Source organism: Dendropsophus ebraccatus, chromosome 3 (genome assembly GCF_027789765.1).
Source record: "Dendropsophus ebraccatus isolate aDenEbr1 chromosome 3, aDenEbr1.pat, whole genome shotgun sequence".
Lineage (NCBI taxonomy): Eukaryota > Metazoa > Chordata > Amphibia > Anura > Hylidae > Dendropsophus > Dendropsophus ebraccatus.
The window spans coordinates 65,102,788-65,125,137 of record NC_091456.1 but is presented as its reverse complement, the minus strand read 5'-3'; the positions used below and the strand labels follow the sequence as shown (position 1 = coordinate 65,125,137).

Genomic DNA, 22,350 nt, shown 5'->3' with positions numbered 1-22,350 from the left:
GGGTAGATAGAAGAGCCCCGCAATCAACAGATGAATTATGCTTATTTATTCAAGTGCAGCATGCATCAATGGTACAGTAAGGACATGCTTCATCAGCTGTCAGGACAGCCAATCTTCTATCTACCTTTAGCCAATTAGGGGCTCAGGCTGGATCGGCTACTGATTGGCTGAGTAGACACTTGTGCAATGTCAGCTTAGCCACTCAGCGTTTGGGGCGATGTCACACCTCAACTGCTGATTGGTTGATAGCAGATTTAAAGAGCCAGAGCCCGGTACACTTCATGCTAAATGTGCTGGGTTCTGGTAAAGAAGGAAGATGTGGAGGTGAGTATGGACCCTGCCCCCCTCCCTCTCGCACTGCACCCATCCCAGCAAGGGGCACTTAACCCCCTGCCCCCAGGGGGTTAAATGTAGCTATATTGCATCCTTACTCAACCCCTTGTGTGCCAGACTTTGTTTGTTTGTTTCCCCTCTTGTTTTTCCGATATTGGTGTCCAGAGGATTATGTCGCATCTGGTGGACTACATTGATCACCAGCATTTTGGTGTTTTTTTTTCTAAAATGGTCAATGAGGGATATGGGCCTGTTAGTTTGCGAATAAAACATTTTTTTTCAATTGTGTCTTGTGTTTATTTTTTTTTTTATTTACTTTACAGGCTTAATAGTGAAAGCTCTCTGTTAGACGGCATCTATTACTAAGTCAGAGGTTAGTGTTAGCCGGTATAAAATGGCCAACACTAACCCCCCCATCATTACCCTAGTACCCACCGCACCAGGGGTACTGGGAAGAACTGGGTACTAGAAGTTCCGGAGTGTCACAATTGGTGCTCCTGGATTGGGTGGTGTCAGGCTGGTATTAGGCTGGGGAAGGCCAAAATAAGTGTCCTCTTCCCACCCTGGTACATTTAGGCAGTTGCTGCTGTTTTTTTTTTGTTAGTTTTTTAACCTGGTTGGTTTTGGAAATAGGGGGGAAACCCTACTCTCTTTTTAAAAATGATTAAAAAAAAAAATGAGTAGGGCTTCCCCTATTTCCATAACCAGCGAGGTTAAAAAAACAAACAGAAGCAGCCTAGTAGTACCAGAGTTGGAAGGGCCATTTATTTTGGTCCTCCCCAGCCTAATAATACCACCCTGCTACTGCCCAGTCCAGGAGCGCCAATTTTGACTTTCCAGGACTACTGACACCCAGCTCTTTCAAGTACCCCAGGTGTGGTGGTGGGTGGTTAGTGTTAGCCATTTTTACCAGCTAACACTAACCCCCTGACTCAGTAATGGATGCTGTCTATCAGACAGTTTTCACTACTAAGCCTGTAAATAATAAAAGACACAATTGTAAATAAATGTTTTATTCACAAAATAACATCGCCCCACACCCCTCGTTGACCATTTTATAAAAACAAGACTAAACGCTGGTCATCGACATAGTCCACCGAATCCGATTTAATTTTCTGGATACTGATATCTGAAAAACAAAAGGCGGACACAAAAAAGCAGGAGCAGAACACCCATCATTTTGGCGGGTGTTATACACCTTGCAGCATCTTACAGTCTGGAACATCATGGGTTAAGTGAAGACACATTGCATTCATACTTAATCCCCTGGGGGCAATACCAATCTTAACCTCCTTCCTTGCTGGTATTTGAGAAGTGTAAGTGCCCCCCTACTAGGGCTGGGCGATTAATCGAATTAATTCGATTAATTCGCCAAGAAGGTTAGAATCGATTAGATTTTTTGTGAAAATCGTAAATTCGATTTTTACAAAAAATCATTGCGGTCCGAGCAGTGAGGTGCAGCGCAGCATAGTGTCGGGCGGGAGGTGCAGGTTAAGCAGGCGGCACGGCGCGCAGTGTCGGGCGGGAGGTAAGGTGCCGGTCGGGGAAGTGCGGTGAGGTGTCGGTCGGGCGGAAGGGAAGGTGCCGGGTGGGGGAAGTGCGGCGCACCTTTGAGTGTCGAGCGGGAGGCGCAGAGTGTCGAGCAGTCCGCTTACAGAGCGCTGCAGGATGTGAGAGCCGGGGGCTGACAGTGTGCAGGGGGAGACCCTCGTAGGCTGGCCCGGTACAGCGCCCTCAGAGGTATATACATATATCAGCCACTGCCTGCATAATACATGTAGTGCATGACTTACTGTGCCTGTGATGGATCAAATGTCACATTTGTGAGGATACATTATGTGTGTCATGGGAACTCTCATCCTATGGGGCACTGATCTCCAACCTTTGGCTCTGCAGCTGTTGCAAAACTACAACTCCCAGTGTGCCAGGGCATGCTGGGAGTTGTAGTTTTGCCACAGCTGGAGAGTTAGGCAGTCAGGGCATGCAGAACTTTGTCGTTTTCAGAAATTGGGATAAATTATAGTAAATCCACCATGTTACCATACATGAGCCCTGCTCACTTTTGGAGAGATGCAAATGGTCTCTAGTTTTTTGTGCAAAATGAGGTTTGTGCAAAATTGCAACTATTATACATCACATGCACTGAAAATGCTCAACTACTATACCCCCACCCCTAGTCCCCCCAGCTGCCCCAGTCACCCTCTGTCACCCCTCATCTATACCTGTACTACCGCACCCCTTATCTATACCTGTGCTACTACACCCCTTATCCACTATACCTCCACTACTACACCCTGCCTAGATAGATGCACAAAGAAGATCTCCTATACTATATGGGGGCACAGAGTGGCACATATTTGGGAAAACTACTTATAGGGGGCTCAGAGGGTTGGCTTGGCTACTACATTTGGGAGCACTGTTACAGTGAGAAGCAATATAGTTGTTTTCTCAAACGCCATTAAAATAGTATCTTACCACCTGTTGGCTCTGTGGGGTGGGGGAGGGCACCATGACACACATTTGGTGGGGCTGCCCCCGTCTTGCGCCCCTCTGGTCCGTGGTGCTCAAAACTATTGCGGACATCACTGGTGTGGCGGTGCCCCACACGCCCAAGGCTGCCCTGCTCTTCATGTTTCCCATGACTCAATCTAAATTCAAAAAGTCTCTGGCGTGCCACTTATTGCAGGCGGCCAAGACCATTATCCCTAGAAACTGGAGGTCTGTGGACCCGCCGACCCTGGTGGAGTGGTTCACTGGAGTCACCCATATCCAGCATATGGAGGACCTACTAGCTTCTTCCCCTCCTAACGTTTCCAAATACACTGCCACCTGGGGCCCTTGGCTCCTTTTGCTCCCTTACCTGCTAGGCCTTACTAACCCCTCCCCCCCCCAGGATGATTCCTCCTGTCCTTCCTTCTCCCACCTCTGTCCCCCCTCTCCTTCTACGTTCTGTTGACGTCTGCTACCTAGTCTGTACAGTTCAGATTTCTGTTGTTAGTTCGATTTCATAGCCGATTTCATTTCACCCAGTTTAGTGCTCACTCATCGCTTATTGTTACATACTGTGTTGTATAGCCTATACATTTCTTGTCGGACCACGCTTCTGGTCTAGTGTTGCAATTGCAGTGCATTTACATTGTTCTTACTATTGTTTTCTCATCCCCGTTTATTCACACTCTGTGTCATGTAATATTATAACTTCAATAAAGCTCTTTGGAATTGAAAATAGTATCTTACACTGCAAGGAGAAAAAATGTTCTGTTTATTTAGCAAAAAAAAATAAAAAAATCGAGATTTAAATCGAGAATCGTCCAAAATATTGAAAAAATATAGATTTTATTTTTTGGCCATATCGCCCAGCCCTACCCCCTAGATTTTTCAGATTTTTCTTTCCAGGAAAGTGCCACTAAAAAACGCCAAACACATTTTTTATTTTAGTGGAGCTGAAGACTTCCATTTTAGTCTATAGGAGAAAAACGCCACAGTTTAAAAAAAAAAAAAAAAGCCACACCCTCAGCATGCTGCATTTTAGAAAAACAAATTCTAAACAGGCAAGTCATAAACTTCCATTGACTTCAGGCTAACATATAGCCACTGGGGTTTTTGCAAAAAACACAAAAAAAGCCATGGTGTTTTTCCCAGGTTTTAGGGTGCGTTCACACCCACAGGATCCACAGCAGATCCGCAGCAGATTTGATGCTATGTTCAGTTATTTAAATGAAATCAGCTGCAGATCCGTTAAGTGTGAACGTACCCTTAAAGTGACTCTGTACCCACAATCTGACCCCCCAAACTGCTTGTACCTTCAGATAGCTGCTTTGAATCCAAGATCTGTCCTGGGGTCCGTTCGGCAGGTGATGCAGTTATTGTCCTAAAAAATAACTTTTAAACTGGCAGCCCTGTGCCCAACGGCCATGGCCTAGATTATTTATGCATTAGGCTGGCACAACCTCTCAATCCCTCCTCCCTGCCCTCCTCATCATTAGGAATGCTCCAGGCAGATTGTCTCCTATTCATCACCTGTGTCGGCACGGCACATGGGCTGGATCGTTAAGGCACCTGTGCAAAGTTCAGACAGGAGAAAATGTTCTAGGGGCATTCCTAATGATAAAGAGGGTGGGGAGGAGGGACGGAGGGGTGGTGCAAAGTTAGGGCACAGATATTGTAGGCCATGGCCATTTGACACAGGGCTGCCAGTTTAAAATTTGTTTTTTAGGACCATAACTGCATCACCTGCAGAACGGACCCCAGGACAGATCTTGGATTAAAAGCAGCTATCTGATGGTACAAGTGGTTTGGGGGGGTCAGATTGTGGGTATAGAGTCGCTTTAAGGTAATGTAAAGCCAGCATAAAGGAGTATTTCCATAGGGTTCCTCAAGTTGAAATTTTTTTTGCAAATACATTCATGTAGAAAATAGGGATGGTCTGAACCTGCTGAGGTTCGGGTTTGTATGAACCCGAACGCTCGGTATCAGGTTCCCGCTGTCTGCCCGCTCCGTACAGCGGGCGGATACAGCGGGAGGAACGCCTGGAAAACTGTGATACAGCTTATGGCTATGGCAGTATCCCAGTTTTCCAGGCAGTCCTCCCGCTGGATCCGCCCGCTGCACGGAGCGGGCGGGCAGGCAGCGGGAATCATTACCGAGGGTTCGGGTTCGTACGAACCCGAACCGAACTCTGTTCGGACCATCCCTAGTAGCAAACTTTCTGCTTTTCCTACTGTTGTTGACAGCTTATTGTTTGGGTTACCGGCCACCACTATCCTCTAAAGGCAGTGGTCTGGCTGGTGTATATATAGCTGTAGTATACATATTTATATATTATACAGTATAGATGCACTATATCTCTATATATTTACATTATAGCCAGGGAACTACAGTGGTACCTTGGTTTAAGAGTAACTTGGTTTATGAGTGTTTTGGTTTAAGAGCTCACAGTTTTTCAAAATTGTGACTCGGTTTAAGAGCATTGCTTTGGTGTAAGAGCTCCCTGTACTGGGTGGGAGGGGAAGTAGGGGAGGGGCATGGTCTGCATAGTGGGGTCTACAGCCCTGTACTCTGACCCAGGAAGTCTCCTTCACCTTCCAAATCATAGCAGATCCACTTCAGGCTGGGGCTTACATCAGGGGACAGGACTGTGGAGGTAATCTCTCCATAGCTGTAACCCCTCTCTCCCCAGACAGAGAGTGCTGCATGTATGTGCCCACATCTGCCCTGCTCATTCCTTCATGCTTCCTGCAGTCTGTCAGTCCTGATAGGTCCATGCTGAACATACACCCTTCCCCAATGCTGTCATGTGACCACACAGAGCTCTTACAGCAGCTCTGCTTCTCTATTCTAGCTTGTTGTACTACACTACTGCATTATGGGGATCTTCAGCTCCATCCTGTATTTACAAACTGCTGCTGTTTTTCAGGGTTATGCAGTTACTATACATTTATACTCCACATGCTGATTGCTATATTGTACAGTAACTAATATAACATATTCTGCTGTTTCTGAATGTTTGTTTCATTTGTTTTACATGTTATTCAGAATAATAAATAATTATTTTTGGGGTGTGGAACCAATTGTCTGCATTTCAGTGATTTCTTATGGGAAAATTTGCTTTGGTTTAAGAATGGATTTGGATTACAAGCATGGTCCCAGAACGAATTATGCTCGTAATCCAAGGCACCACTGTACTTTTAGAGCAGAGTGGTGGTTAGTAACCTAGACAACAGGTTGTCAACAATGAAAGGAAAAGAGCAGACATATCAGGAGAAGGGGACAAGTTTGCTAATTTAAAGGGGTATTTCTCTCAGGTAAAATACATGTTTTATCATCCCCCCTCCTCGAGACTAACACTTCTTTCCATATGTTATTATCTTTTCAGTCTCCTTCTCCCAGTTCTGAGCCTGCTGCTTTCTGCTGAAGATGCGGAAAACTGTGTGTGAGCTGTTCACTGTGTCTCCCCCCCCCCTTCACTTTCACAATGGCTCATATAAACACATGTAATAGTTGTCTCTGCATTATTTAATACCAGTAGGGTTAATCACAGTGAGGTCAGAAGCTTGACCTCAGATTAACCCTCCCAGCATTACAGAGTATAGAATCAGCTTGGCAGGGACACTGTTTACATTGGAGGAGGAGGAGTTAACAGCTCACACACAGTTTTTTGTGTATTCAGCACAAAGCAACCGCCTTAGAACTGGGGGAGGGAGGCTCAAAAGATAATGGCAAGTACTTGAAGTAATTGTTAGTTTCCAGGAGGGGAGCTGGTATAACGTTTATTTTAGCCCTTTAATGTATTTGCAAAAACTTGACAAGTCATATAAGATTAACTCTGTTAGTTGAGATGGAAATAGCCGTTAATGATACAGCCTATTTTGATCTTGTCAAAACATCCAATATTCATTTTTTGTTTTTCTCTCCTTGCCTTCTAAAAGTCATGACTTTTCAAAATTTCCATGTACAGAGCTGTATGAGGGCTTATTTTTTTGCGGAATCAATTGCACTTTGTAATGACACCTTTTACTTCACCATAAACATATAAAACAAAAACCAAAAAGTATATTATTTGTTGGATGAATTGAACCCCTCACCACCACACACACAATAATGCAATATTTGGGAGGGCCTAATTTTTGTGTAGTTCACTATAAGGCTGGGTTCACACTATGTATATTTGAGGCTGTATTTGGTCCTCATGTCAGGTCCTCATAGCAACCAAAACCAGGAGTGGATTGAAAACACAGAAAGGATCTGTTCACACAATGTTGAAATTGAGTGGATGGCCGCCATATAACAGTAAATAACGGCCATTATTTCAATACCACAGCCGTTGTTTTAAAATAACAGCAAATATTTGCCATTAAATGATGGCCATCCACTCAATTACAACATTATGTGAACAGAGCCTTTCTGTGTTTTCAATCCACTCCTGGTTTTGGTTGCTATACAGCCTCACAAATACAGCCTCAAATATACATAGTGTGAACCTAGCCTAAGGCTGCGTTCACACTACGTATATTTCAGTCAGTATATTTCAGTCAGTATGGCAACCAAAACCAGGAGTGGATTAAAAACACAGAAAGGATCTGTTCACACAATGTTGAAATTGAGTGGATGGCCGCCATATAACAGTAAATAACGGCGATTATTTCAATGTAACAGCCGTTGTTCTAAAATAACAGCAAATATTTGCCATTAAATGGTGGCCATCCACTCAATTTCAATATTGTGTGAACAGATCCTTTCTGTGTTTTTAATCCACTCCTGGTTTTGGTTGCCATACTGACTGAAATATACATATACTGACTGAAATATACGTAGTGTGAACGCAGCCTAAGGGTATATTCACACGAACGGACTCGCAGCGACATTCTCGCTGCGAGTCCGGCAGGTCCTGGCAGTCTGAACGACCGCAGCGAGTATGTAATTCTACCGCCCTTAACCCCTTCTGCTCCCGCCCGACTCCCCCGCTGTAAGCATACTTTACCTTTCCTCACTGCACAGGTCCGGCATCCTGCTCTCCCGTCCGGCCAATCAGTGTGTTGGCCAGCCGCAGCCACTGATTGGCCAGACGGGAGAGCAGGACGCCGGACCCGTGCAGCAAGGAGAGAGGTAATGTATGCTTACAGCGGGGGAGCCGGGCGGAGCAGAAGGGGTTAAGGGCGGTAGAATTACATACTCGCTGCGGTCGTTCAGACTGCCAGGACCTGCCGGACTCGCAGCGAGTCCGTTCGTGTGAATATACCCTAAAGAGTTTTTTTAATCTCTCCACATGTTCGGTCTCACTCTCACTTCCTAGTTCTGGGAAGGGATGAAAGGGCGGGATGCAGCAATGCTGAGGTGAATGAGTTTAGCATCACTGTGTCTCCCTCTGACATTACTCATGCATCCATGGGCAATCCTAGCCCTGGAGACATTTGGGATGTCACAGGGAACCATTTCAGATTTGAAAAATTTAATCTGGTGCCTAAAGTGGTATTGTTCCCCACCAAAAAATCTAATCCAGTCCTCCTCGCCAGCCAACTTTATTTCCCATCATGCAATGCTTCCGTTCACGTACCACCCCCTTAGCTTTCTTTCCTGCCCACTGCTTGTTATTACTATGTTGCAAATTAAACACAGGACTTTTTACTGTGCAACTGAAGCTTCAACTGAAAGAAAGTAGCCCTGTCAGAAAAGACCAAGCCCTGACAATAGTAATTAGTGAAATCATTACATATAGTATTATATACGTTCAAAGCACATATCTTGCCTATCTGTAACCTCCTGTCCCTATGCTGTACCATTTATTGTGCACATATTTTTGAGAGAAAATAAATATAGATAAATAATGATAGGTACAGAAATAGTAAGACATGTTGAAAGAAAGATGGAAAGGTAGATAGGAGATAGATAGATCTAGCTGTATCTCTTAATCCATCTATCAGATAGATACATCTATACAAAGATCTACTGCTATAGATTCATTCATATAGAATGAATAGATAGATGTATAGAATGATAGACAAATGTATGCAGTTAGATTTAGATAAATAATAAAGTGTAGGTTTCCCCCTTTTTTCAACAACCAGCTTGGCAGAATCCAAACAGCAACAGCCTTGTAATACTAGAGTGGGAAGCGACATGTATTTGGCCCGTCCCAGCCTAATATTACCAGCCTGCTACAGTTCCAGACCAGGAATGCTATTTTATGATGCTCTGGGGCCGATGGTAGCCCATTCTTCCGAGTACCCCTGTGGCAGTGGGCGCTGGGGTAATAATGCAGGGGTTAGTGTTAGCCACATTATGGGCTAACACTAAACCCTTACTTAGTGACGAATGCCATCTATTAGACCAGTGCTTCTCAAACTGTGAGGCGCCCCCTAGATGTTGATGAGGCCCAGCTGTGGAGTCATTTTTCACAAAATTTTTATTTTTATTTATTTTGTACTTGCTTTTTTAGTATATAGAGCTTGGGAGACGGGTGAAAGGTAGCCCTAGAAATATTTTCAGCTTTTAAATGGACTTTTACCACACATAGTGAGGCCCAGGAACCCTCTTGGTCAGTGTGGTGAGGCCCAGGCATTGCCTTGGTCTGTTGGGTGAGGCTCTGCCAGTAAAAGTTTGAGAAGCACTGTATTAGACAGCTTCCACTACTAAGCAAGCAAAGTATAAGAACATAAAAAATGCCAGAGAATTTGAAATTTTATTGAAAATAAAAACACCCCTACACCCCTCGTTGACCATTTTATTAAAAAAAGAAAAGTTATCTGAGGTAGTTCTCGGGATACAGGTCCCTTAAAAACAAAAACAGATAGAAGAAAATGCACATTGCCAAAGGGGAAAGTTTGTTCTCTGGGTTCCATGTGCTCGTTGCCAGGGGGCATAGTTACAGCTTTGGGTGCAATATGCTCAATGCCTCATGTTACAGGCATTCGACGTCCGTGCTCCGCACGGAACACGGAACGTGTGAGTACAGCCTAATGCTTCTTGCCTGTGGTTGTGGGTGGGTGTGTGTGTGTATGTGTGTGTGTGTGTGTGTGTGGGGGGGGGGGGGGGTAATACAGTATACCCACCACCAGCATCTGCAGCTGGGAGTGCTCTCAGGTTTTCCGATAAGTCCGATCTACAGCAGGATCTCAAGAGAGCAGAGAGTTGTAATGTCCCTTCGAGCCAGGTTAGTGTGTAATTGGTCAGCCCACAGAGACAGAGATCACGTGACCTACATCTCAGATGGGAGCGGGAAAAGAACAAAAGTGTAACTGAGAGAACCTGACGCTATGAACATTTAATCACTTCCGTGGGTGAGTCTGTGCAGAAAGAGCTATGCAAGAAAGAAGATAGAAGTGTTTTTTTTGTAAAAGCCCTTTAAGCCCTAAATTAGCCTTATCATGAAAGGGTAAAGGTTTACCTGCTGTGAAAAAGTTTTCTTAAAGAAATCAACAGGAGTTGTGATCAGTTGTTTATCAAGCAGGTTGTATATCAACTGAGGGGCTAATTACAGTATATAGCAGAGGAAACATGGACAGCAGTTTGACAGGAAGGGAGACTCCTAGTGGCCATACAGTGTATAACATTGATTCCAATTGTCACTGTTATAAGATTCAAAAACTAAATCAACAGTAGATATGAAAGAAAGCAAGTTTGTAATTTACAGGCATTTTTTTCTTTTTAGTTATCATGAAAAACACAGCTCTTCCTGTGTGTTTTTTTTTTCTCCCCCATGTCCATTCTTTGAGCGGAGAGGAGAGGTGCCATAGAAATCCCATAGAAAAAAAAAGGACAGGCTGAATTTTGAGCGGAATCCACCGCGCGGACTACACTCATAAATTTATCCTCTTTTGCTCAGTGTGCTAGTGCCCCAAGAGTCTAAACATAGGAAGTCTTAGTACATATGGCAAAACTGATTTATTTATAAAAAATAATTAAAAAGACAGCACCGTGGTTCAGTGGTTAGCACTGTAGCCATGCGCCATGATCTCTAATTTTTTTTTTTAGTATCATATTTGTGTAGATCGGACATTTTGATCACTTTTTACAATTTTTTTATATACAATGTAACAAAAAATTATCGAACCTGGTGTTTTTTCCCTTTTCATTTACACTGTTCACTGTGTGGGAACACTATTGTTAAATATTTTATTAGATCAGACAATTACGTGTGCTACTGTATAACTTGTTTATTTGTTTTATTATGTTTATATGTTTTATTAGTATAGTTGTAAAGAGGGGTGGTTTTAACTTTTATTGGGGGAGGGGCTTTAGTATAATATTTTTTAAAGTTCCCCTACGGGACTATTACCTGCAATCATTAGATTGCATGCACTGTTCAATGCTATGCCATTGCATAGCATTGATCAGTATTATCATTGCTCTTCTCATAGAGCCTGCCTGCGATCAGGACACCTGGAATCACACTACGGAGGTCCCGATCAGTAGGTGACAGGAGCTTCTCATTTAAATTACATTTAAATGCTGTGGCATTTAAGGGGTTAAGGACGGGCTGCAGCGCAATCTCTGCAGCCTGTAATTAACAAGCTCAGCTCCTGAGCTTGCTTCATAGTGCTGTAGAACACATAGGGGTACGGCATGGGTCATCTGGTCACAGGCGCCCTTGCCGTATCCGTATGGCAAGGGTTGTCTAGGGCAGTGATTTTCAACCTTTTTTGAGCCACGGCACACTTTGTATACTTAAAAAATCCCGGGGCACACCACCAACCAAAATGGCACAAAATGACACTAAAACAGTACATATTATACATATAGTTAATAATATAGATTCTGAATGTATTTATACTCACTCAGTGTGAAACCTGGGCCTGTTTTCTTCTCCTCTCTGTGCTTTTCTCCTGTGCTTCTCTCCACCATACTTCTCTCCACCATACTTCTCCCCCTTACTTCTCTACTGTACTTCTCTCCACCATACTTCTCCCCCCGGATTCTCTCCTGTGCTTCTCTCCACCATACTTCTTTCCTGTGCTTTTCTCCCCCCTGCTTCTTTCCTGTGCTTTTCTCCCCCCTGCTTCTTTCCTGTGCTTTTCTCCCCCCTGCTTCTTTCCTGTGCTTTTCTCCCCCCTGCTTCTTTCCTGTGCTTTTCTCCCCCCTGCTTCTCTCCTGTGCTTTTCTCCCCCATGCTTCTCTCCTGTGCTTCTCTCCCCCATGCTTCTCTCCTGTGCTTCTCTCCACCATACTTCTCCCCCCTGCTTCTCTCCTGTGCTTCTCTCCCCCATGCTTCCCTCCACCATACTTCTCCCCCCTGCTTCTCTCCACCCTACTTCTCCCCCTGCTTCTCTCTCCCATGCTTCTCTCCTGTGCTTCTTTCCACCATACCTTTCCCCCCTGCTTCTCTCCTGTGCTTCTCTCCCCCATGCTTCTCTCCTGTGCTTCTCTCCACCATACTTCTCCCCCCTGCTTCTCTCCTGTGCTTCTCTCCCCAATGCTTCTCTCCTGTGCTTCTCTCCCCCATGCTTCTCTCCACCATACTTCTCCCCCCTGCTTCTCTCCTGTCCTTCTCTCCCCCATGCTTCTCTCCACCATACTTCTCCCCCCTGCTTCTCTCCTGTCCTTCTCTCCCCCATGCTTCTCTCCACCATACTTCTCCCCCTGCTTCTCTCCTGTGCTTCTCTCCCCCATGCTTCTCTCCTGTGCTTCTCTCCACCTGCTTCTTACCTGTGCTTCTCTCCCCATGCTTCTCTCCTGTGCTTCTCTCCACCATACTTCTCCACCATACTTCTCTCCTGTGCTTCTCTCCCCCATGCTTCTCTCCTGTGCTTCTCTCCCCCATGCTTCTCTCCTGTGCTTCTCTCCACCATACTTCTCCACCATACTTCTCTCCTGTGCTTCTCTCCCCCATGCTTCCCTCCACCATACTTCTCCCCCCTGCTTCTCTCCACCATACTTCTCCCCCCTGCTTCTCTCCACCATACTTCTCCCCCTGCTTCTCTCCTGTGCTTCTCTCCACCCTACTTCTCCCCCTGCTTCTCTCTCCCATGCTTCTCTCCTGTGCTTCTCTCCACCATACCTCTCCCCCCTGCTTCTCTCCTGTGCTTCTCTCCCCCATGCTTCTCTCCTGAGCTTCTCTCCACCATGCTTCTCTCCCCCATGCTTCTCTCCTGTGCTTCTCTCCACCATACTTCTCCCCCCTGCTTCTCTCCTGTGCTTCTCTCCCCCATGCTTCCCTCCACCATACTTCTCCCCCCTGCTTCTCTCCACCATACTTCTCCCCCCTGCTTCTCTCCACCATACTTCTCCCCCTGCTTCTCTCCTGTGCTTCTCTCCACCCTACTTCTCCCCCTGCTTCTCTCTCCCATGCTTCTCTCCTGTGCTTCTCTCCACCATACCTCTCCCCCCTGCTTCTCTCCTGTGCTTCTCTCCCCCATGCTTCTCTCCTGAGCTTCTCTCCACCATACTTCTCCCCCTGCTTCTCCCCTGTGCTTCTCTCCCCCATGCTTCTCTTCTGTGCTTCTCTCCACCATACTTCTCCCCCCTGCTTCTCTCCTGTGCTTCTTTCCACCATACCTTTCCCCCCTGCTTCTCTCCTGTGCTTCTCTCCCCCATGCTTCTCTCCTGTGCTTCTCTCCACCATACTTCTCCCCCCTGCTTCTCTCCTGTCCTTCTCTCCCCCATGCTTCTCTCCACCATACTTCTCCCCCTGCTTCTCTCCTGTGCTTCTCTCCCCCATGCTTCTCTCCTGTGCTTCTCTCCACCTGCTTCTTACCTGTGCTTCTCTCCCCATGCTTCTCTCCTGTGCTTCTCTCCACCATACTTCTCCACCATACTTCTCTCCTGTGCTTCTCTCCCCCATGCTTCTCTCCTGTGCTTCTCTCCCCCATGCTTCTCTCCTGTGCTTCTCTCCACCATACTTCTCCACCATACTTCTCTCCTGTGCTTCTCTCCCCCATGCTTCTCTCCTGTGCTTCTCTCCCCCATGCTTCTCTCCTGTGCTTCTCTCCCCCATACTTCTCCCCCCTGCTTCTCTCCTGTGCTTCTCTCCCCCATGCTTCCCTCCACCATACTTCTCCCCCCTGCTTCTCTCCACCATACTTCTCCCCCCTGCTTCTCTCCACCATACTTCTCCCCCTGCTTCTCTCCTGTGCTTCTCTCCACCCTACTTCTCCCCCTGCTTCTCTCTCCCATGCTTCTCTCCTGTGCTTCTCTCCACCATACCTCTCCCCCCTGCTTCTCTCCTGTGCTTCTCTCCCCCATGCTTCTCTCCTGAGCTTCTCTCCACCATACTTCTCCCCTGTGCTTCTCTCCCCCATGCTTCTCTCCTGTGCTTCTCTCCACCATACTTCTCCCCCCTGCTTCTCTCCTGTGCTTCTCTCCCCAATGCTTCTCTCCTGTGCTTCTCTCCCCAATGCTTCTCTCCTGTGCTTCTCTCCACCATACTTCTCTCCCCCATGCTTCTCTCCACCATACTTCTCCCCCCTGCTTCTCTCCTGTGCTTCTCTCCACCATACTTCTCCCCCCTGCTTTTCTCCTGTGCTTCTCTCCACCATACTTCTCCCCCCTGCTTTTCTCCTGTGCTTCTCTCCCCCATGCTTCTCTCCACCATACTTCTCCCCCCTGCTTCTCTCCTGTGCTTCTCTCCCCCATGCTTATCTCCACCATACTTCTCCCCCTGCTTCTCTCCACCATACTTCTCCCCCCTGCTTCTCTCCTGTGCTTCTCTCCACCCTACTTCTCCCCCATGCTTCTCTCCTGTGCTTCTCTCCACCATACCTCTCCCCTCTGCTTCTCTCCTGTGCTTCTCTCCACCTGCTTCTTACCTGTGCTTCTCTCCCCCATGCTTCTCTCCTGTGCTTCTCTCCACCATACTTCTCCACCATACTTCTCTCCTGTGCTTCTCTCCCCGCTGCTTCTCTCCTGTGCTTCTCTCCCCCATGCTTCTCTCCTGTGCTTCTCTCCACCATACTTCTCCCCCCTGCTTCTCTCCTGTGCTTCTCTCCCCCATGCTTCCCTCCACCATACTTCTCCCCCCTGCTTCTCTCCACCATACTTCTCCCCCTGCTTCTCTCCACCATACTTCTCCCCCCTGCTTCTCTCCTGTGCTTCTCTCCACCCTACTTCTCCCCCTGCTTCTCTCTCCCATGCTTCTCTCCTGTGCTTCTCTCCACCATACCTCTCCCCCCTGCTTCTCTCCTGTGCTTCTCTCCCCCATGCTTCTCTCCTGTGCTTCTCTCCACCTGCTTCTTACCTGTGCTTCTCTCCCCCATGCTTCTCTCCTGTGCTTCTCTCCACCATACTTCTCCACCATACTTCTCTCCTGTGCTTCTCTCCCCGCTGCTTCTCTCCTGTGCTTCTCTCCCCCATGCTTCTCTCCTGTGCTTCTCTCCACCATACTTCTCCCCCCTACTTCTCCCCCCTGCTTCTCTCCTGTGCTTCTCTCCCCCATGCTTCTCTCCTGTGCTTCTCTCCCCCATGCTTCTCTCCTGTGCTTCTCTCCCCCATGCTTCTCTCCTGTGCTTCTCTCCCCCATGCTTCTCTCCCCCATGCTTCTCTCCCCCATGCTTCTCTCCCCCATGCTTCTCTCCCCCATGCTTCTCTCCCCCATGCTTCTCTCCCCCATGCTTCTCTCCCCCATGCTTCTCTCCCCCATGCTTCTCTCCCCCATACTTCTCTCCACCATACTTCTCTCCTGTGCTTCTCTCCCCCATGCTTCTCTCCACCATACTTCTCCCCCATGCTTCTCCCCCATACTTCTCCCCCATGCTTCTCTCCACCATACTTCTCTCCCCCCTGTTTCTCTCCCCCATCCGCAGGTTTCTCTCCCCGCCCCTTCCTCCTCACCTCCTCCGAGATGGTCGCCACTGCTGTCCGCCTCACCTACTGGCCGCCCGTAGGGCCCGGACGTGCTCCTCCAATCAGCGGAGACATGGAGCGTGGTGCGCTGCGGCGGGCCGTAGCGCACACGTTGATTGGATGCGTGCATCACGGCCCGCCGCAGCGCACCACGCAACTGACCACATTATAATCCGCCACTGATCGCTGCGCATTGCCGGGGAACAAAACACAGGGGCACCATAGTTTGTGGAACTTTCCCCGCGGCACACCCGACCATGTGTCGCGGCACACTAGTTGAAAATCACTGGTCTAGGGCAGTGCTTCTCAATTCCAGTCCTCAGGCCTCACCAACAGATCATGTTTAGAGGATTTCCCATACAAAGAACAGCTGTGATAATACCTGATGCACTGAGTATAATTATATCACCTGTTAAATACTAAGGAAATCCTCAAAACACGACCTGTTGGTGAGGCCTGAGGACTGGAATTGAGAAGCACTGGTCTAGGGGATAAGCAACAATGTTCTACACAGTGCTACATGACAAATCCTTTGATAGAATTTTTTTTGTGTGTTTTTTAGGAACATGAGAGAGAAAACATCTGCCACAGTAACCTCTAAGAGCTGTGAAAGACCTGAGGATGAAGTAGGATGTACTTCAACTAGACGACGATCATCAGCAAGACATTTGGCCAACATAAACAGTGGGGCTGTAGAATCTGTAATGGTGCAAGTCTTAAAGCAAGCAGAGTTTTTAAGAGCAAAGGAAGAAAAGAGGTACAATAGTTGCACTAAATTCTCGCTTAAATTTCTGTAGACAACCAACTTTAAGAGGCTCTGGGAGTCAGGGTAGTTAGTTCCCCACTGATGAAATATTGCTGGCCCATCATAAGCATAAGCCTTTAGTATTACAGTCTCGAGCAGCTATAGACGCAGGGATAATTTAACCAACCATTTACGTAATGGACAGTCTTTCTCTGCTTATAGAGTACTTGTTTTTACTAGTGGAAACCTATAAAGTAGGTGAATAATACATCACACATTTTAGTTGTCACTACAGTTTATGTAAATAAACATTTGAAATCCGAATGGTCTAAATGTGCGCAAAAATATATTTGCCTCAAAGGGGTATGCCACTCAAACATATCTTTTAGTATGTTGCTGCCCATGGTGAGATTAACAATTCCTTCCACACTTGTTGTTATCTATTTAGTCTCTTTCCCCCAGTTCTAAACTGCTGTTTTCTACTGCAAACATAAAAATCTGTGTGTGAGCTTTTCTCTCTGTGCCCCCCCCCCCCCATTCTGAGACCTGCCCTGGGAGGCTTCATCTGTAACATTGTAGCTTCTTTGCAATGCTGGGAGGGTTATTCTGAGGTCCAGTTGCTGGTGAACTCACTGTGATTAACCTTGCCAGCATTACAAAGAAGCTACAATGTTGCAGATAAAGCCAACCAGTCACGCACTTGTTTACATCAGCTGTCTCAGAAGGGAGGGGGGAGGAGGTGGAGGCAGAGAGAAAAGCTTACGCACAGATTTTTATATTTTCAGCAGAAAGCAGCAGCTGAGAACTGGGGGAAGGAAAATGAATAGATAATAACAAGTATGGAAGCAAATGTTAGTCTCACCATGGGCAGCAACATATCAAGAATTATGTTTGAGTGGAATACCCCTTTAATACAAAACTGAACACAAGAACAAGAGGACATAATCTGAGGTTAGTTGTGGGAAAGTTCAGAAACAACAAAAGATTAGTAGATGCTTGGAACAAACTTTAAGCAAATGTGGTTGGTGAGTCTACAGTAGATGAGTTCAAACATACCTGTGATAAACATATATCTATCCTAAGATAATAAGAAAGAAATGGAGCTGTCTTTAGTTTCTATCGTAGGTACACTTCAACTGTGATAGAGGTAGAATCTATAGAAGAAAAAAACTAAAAATCACATTTTGTTTATATAATTATTTTGCATTGTATTGCATGAAATAAGTATTTGCTACAATAGAAAAACAGAACCTTATATTTGTTTCGGAGCTATAGCTAAGCAACATTGAGTTTTAACTCCCTCCAAAGATTTTATATCGAGTTCAGGTCTGGAGACTGGCTAGGCCACTCCAGGACTTTGAAATGCTACTTACAGAGTTTCTCCTTAGTTGCACTGGTTGTGTGCTTTGGGTCATTGTCATGCTGGAAGACCCAGTCACAACCCATCTTCAGTGCTCTTACTGAGGGAAAGAGGTTGTTGGCCCATATGTTGTGATACATGGCCCCATCCATTCTCCCTTCAAAATGGTGCAGTCGTCCTGTCCTTTTTGCAGAAAAGCATCGCCAAAGTATGATGTTTCCACCTTCATGCTTTACAGTTGGAACAGTGTTCGTGGAGTTGTACTCCTCCTTCTTATTCCTTCAAACATGGCAAGTGGATTTGATATAAAAAAGCTTTATTTTGGTCTCATCTGGTGACATACCCCTCTACTTTGCCTCCTCTAAATCATCCAAATGGTCATTGGTGAACTTCAAATGGCCTGGACATACGCCTGCATGAGCAGTGCAGGATTTTATTCCATGACTGTGTAGTGTGTTACTAACTGTATTCTTTGAGTCTATGGTCCTATCTCTCTTCAGGTCATTGCCCACCATTGGCCTCCTGTGTAGTTCTGGGTTGATTCCTAACCTTTTTAAAGAATCATGCTAACCCAACGAAGCGAGATCTTGCATGTAACCCCAGACCGAAAAAGATTTGCAGTCATCTTGTGTTTCTTCCATTTTCTAATAGCTCTGCCTACATTTGTTGCCTTCTCATCAAGCTATTGCAGTCTTAGAGAAAATGCATACATTTCTTTGTTAATCACACACAGAAATAATTAAAACATGATAAAATTCATGGGATAGATTACACAGAAGTACAAAACTGGAGGGGGAGACGGATATCAGTGGATTCTGTGGGTTCTCACATAAATCACTATCATGGACATAAATGTAACATAGTGAGGTGTCTGCATAAGGCAATAACACTGCACAGCGATCACCTCCTGTATGGCATTAATGTATAGCAAATTTATCTCACAAAGTGTAGGGTCAATGGAGGTTGACATTAAATATAAGCCAAACAGTAAAACTGATTCAACAGCAAGTTAATAACAGAACAAACTTCTCAAGAAAAGAAACCAAAAAGAAGCCAACATAAAAGACAGTATGGTAAACGCATAGAATCACACTGATATCTTACCCCATGTCCAGCACTAACAGCCCGACGTACATTTGCTCACTTCATCATTACCTCCAGTACTTCTGTGTAATCTATCCCATAAATTAATTATTTCTATGTGTGATTAACGAAATCTGTGTATTTTCTCTAAGACTGTTTGAGTTTTCTGCAATTCCTTTTGGGTATTTATTGAGTGTTGATTGCACTACAATATTCTTTGGCAGACCATTTTTGTCTGTGGGTTTCTTTCTCACCAAGCTGCTTGCATTTTGTCCTTTAGACCATCCCACCCTTTTGTGGGTTTACAGGTCTGTGAGAGCCAGAATTCTTGCTGGTTGGTAGGTGATCAAATACATATTTTATGCAATAAAATGAAAATAATCCTTTAAAAATCATACTATGTGATTTGTGGGAAATTTATATATATATATATATATATATATATATATATATATATCTTTGATTTATATAACTTTGGGCAACAACAGAAAAGGTAACATGTAGTAAGAGTACAATCAGACGGGCTCTGCCTTCCGGTATGTATGTATAGGTGACAGAATTGGCATTTTTGGTTATATTTATAAACTACATTTTTTACAAACTGATAGTTATTTCTGTCTTTTTAATTAGGATTAAGGAACAAGAGAAGAGAGAAGCAGAGGAAGCCAACCAGAAAGAAATGGAAGAGTGGGACAGAGGTCTCCTGGCTCTTGCAGCACCTTCATCAATGGAGACAATGTGGGAAATACCAGCCATAGGTCATTTTCTTTGCTTAGCTCAGCAAATTTTGAACCTGCCAGAAATAGTGTTTTATGAATTGGAGCGGTGTTTATTGATGCCTCAGTGTAACATATTCCTGGCAAAAATAATGACTTCATTATTGAGTCCTTCACATCGCAGACCAACTTTACATCGGCGCCCCAACCTTCCATACAAAGCCTGGGAAGCTGCACTCAGGCAAAAGGTTCAGCAGTGGTATACTGTTGTAGGTCAGGCTGAGAATCCTGATCGGTGTGCTGAGAAACTTGGGCTTTGCTCTCAGTTTTTTAAAGTTCTAGGTGAAGTCAATCCACTTGAACAAAAACCATTTCACGAGTTAACGTTTTACCAAAAAGTTTGGTTAATAAAAGGTCTTTGTGACTTTGTCTATGAAACACAAAGTGAAGTACAAGATGCTGTACTTGGACAGCCAATTCATGAATGTAGAGAGGTGATTCTGGGTTATGATGTCCAGGAGAATGCATACATTCACTTTCCCCAGTTTTGTGGTGCAGATGTGCGGGTGTACAAACAGAGACCCTTCAGAGCCCCTGAATTTCCTATACCATCAATTAAAATTAAAAGAACTCCACGGGCAAAACTGAGAAGGTCCAAATGTAAATACTCTAAAAAAAAGAATGGAATTATTAATGTGAACAAGGAGGCATCTTCAACCTATTCAACTAATCCAGAGAATAACCGTGACTTTAAGGAAGGCAGTTCTGCAAATTGTCAAGTGGATAACTGTGATAACTTCTCACTCGGTGACAAAAAGCCTGACTGTGACCATGAAGACCACAGTTGCCATAACTGTAATATGACTTTCTCTTGCAAAGAAAATGTAGACAAATCTGTTAGTCCTGGGCAGCTTGTGAGTTATGAAGAACCTTTAAGTCCGGGGGAGATTAGGATTCTTGAAAATGTAGATAAATATGCTGATGCCATGTTACTCAAAACTGACACTAGTCCATTGAAAGAAAATGCACTTAAAACATATCAAGTCCATATGAATGGCAACCACACTCACAATACTGATGTTATTTGCCACAGGGTAGCAATGGACATTATCTTAGACCATGCTCCACTAAACCATAAAAAACTTAAGCTTAATAAGATACGAGCAAAGAAGAAAAAGAAAAAGAAAAAAATAAAGGATTTATTAAATGAAAATGTACAGGGTAAATATGAAAATCTTCAAACCTTTAGATCTCTTAAGGCCGAAATCCATAATAAATTATATTTGAACAAAAAGCAGGCCAAGCACAAGAAGCACAAGTCTGGTGAGTACTATATAAATTATTTGCTTTACTATTACAGAACTTTACTACTGTCTTTGCAGTCAAATTCCATGAATCTAAAAATCTTGTGGTCTACAAATCTGGGGAATCCCACGTGCAGAAAAGAACTATAAAAATGATAACCCTTAGCCTGTCACTTCCTCCTCTCGTCAGGTCCACTGTATCTCTAGCCCACAGATACTGAGCTGATCTTACTTTATGCATGTTAGTAGAAAATTATTATAAAAATGTTTGCTTCATAAGTTGTAGCAATATCTTGCTGTCTTTTAAAGGCTGTGGGCAACTTTTTAAATGCTTTTTTGAATTCCTTGTACTTATGGTACTGTGTCTTGTCAGTGAAATTTTTCAGAAGCTATTCTCTGACAGGCTTGTTTTCAGCTTTTCTCTTCTTTCCTAAAGCACTCTCTAAGCTGATTTATGACAATGTGATAGTTAAAATCAGCTCTTTATAGTACACTCTTCAAAGTAGCTTTTATTAAAGTAGAAGTCTGGCAAAATTTTTGTTAAAGTATTGTATTGGCCCCCAAAAGTTATACAAATTACCAATATACACTTATTACAGGAAATGCACATAAAGTGCTTTTTTCCTGCACTTACTACTGCATCAAGGCTTCACTTCCTGGATAACATGGTGATGTCACGACCCGACTTCCAGAGCTGTGCGGGCTGTAGCTGCTGGAGAGGATGATGGCAGGGGGACACTGAGGGACACAGGGCACCGGAGGGACACTGAGCATCCCCTCTGCCATCATCCTCTCCAGCAGCCACAGCCCGCACAGCTCTGGGAGTCGGGTCGTGACATCACTTTTTTTTATCCAGGAAGGGAAGCCTTGATGCAGTAGTAAGTGCAGGGAAAAAAAGCACTTTATAAGCATTTCCCATAATAAGTGTCTATTGGTGATTTGTATAACTTTTGGGGGGCAATACAACACTTTAATAAAAATTTTCTCAGGACTTTTCCTTTAAAGGGGTTGTCCGGCGATAAAAAATTATTCACAGAATAACACACATTACAAAGTTATACAACTTTGTAATGTATGTTATGTCTGTGAATGGCCCCCTTCCCCGTGTTTCCCCCCACCCACGCTAGACCCGGAAGTGTGGTGCATTATACTCACCGCATCTCGTGTCGTCCACGGTCTCCGATCGTCAGCAGTGACGTCTTCTTCGGGAGGCTAGCGGATCTTCCCGAGTGCCGGCCACCCTCTGCAGCGTCATCCGAAGCTCAGCCGCGATTGGCTGAGCATAACTGTGCTCAGCCAATCGCGGCTGATGACGCGGCCACGTCATCAGCTGCTAAGCCGCGATTGGCTGAGCACAGTTATGCTCAGCCAATCGCTGCTGAGCTTCGGATGACGCTGCAGAGGGCGGCCGGCACTCGGGAAGATCCGCTGGCCTCCCGAAGAAGACGTCACTGCTGAGGATCGGAGACCGTGGTCGGCACGTGACAGGTATGTATAGCGCACCACACTTCTGGGTACACGGGCAGGGGTGGTGGG

The 22,350-nt window shown here is 45.2% G+C and overlaps 1 protein-coding gene across 1 annotated transcript in view; it reads left to right on the top strand.

Annotated features, from left to right (window-relative positions):
• Positions 1–22,350, top strand: part of BRD10 (bromodomain containing 10) — a 41,990-nt gene that overhangs the window by 7,160 nt on the left and 12,480 nt on the right. Inside the window, exons 2-3 of the mRNA XM_069961941.1 lie at positions 16,169–16,363; positions 19,425–20,833. Coding sequence (XP_069818042.1) covers positions 16,169–16,363; positions 19,425–20,833 — 1,604 coding nt within the window. The remainder of the gene's footprint in view (positions 1–16,168; positions 16,364–19,424; positions 20,834–22,350) is intronic.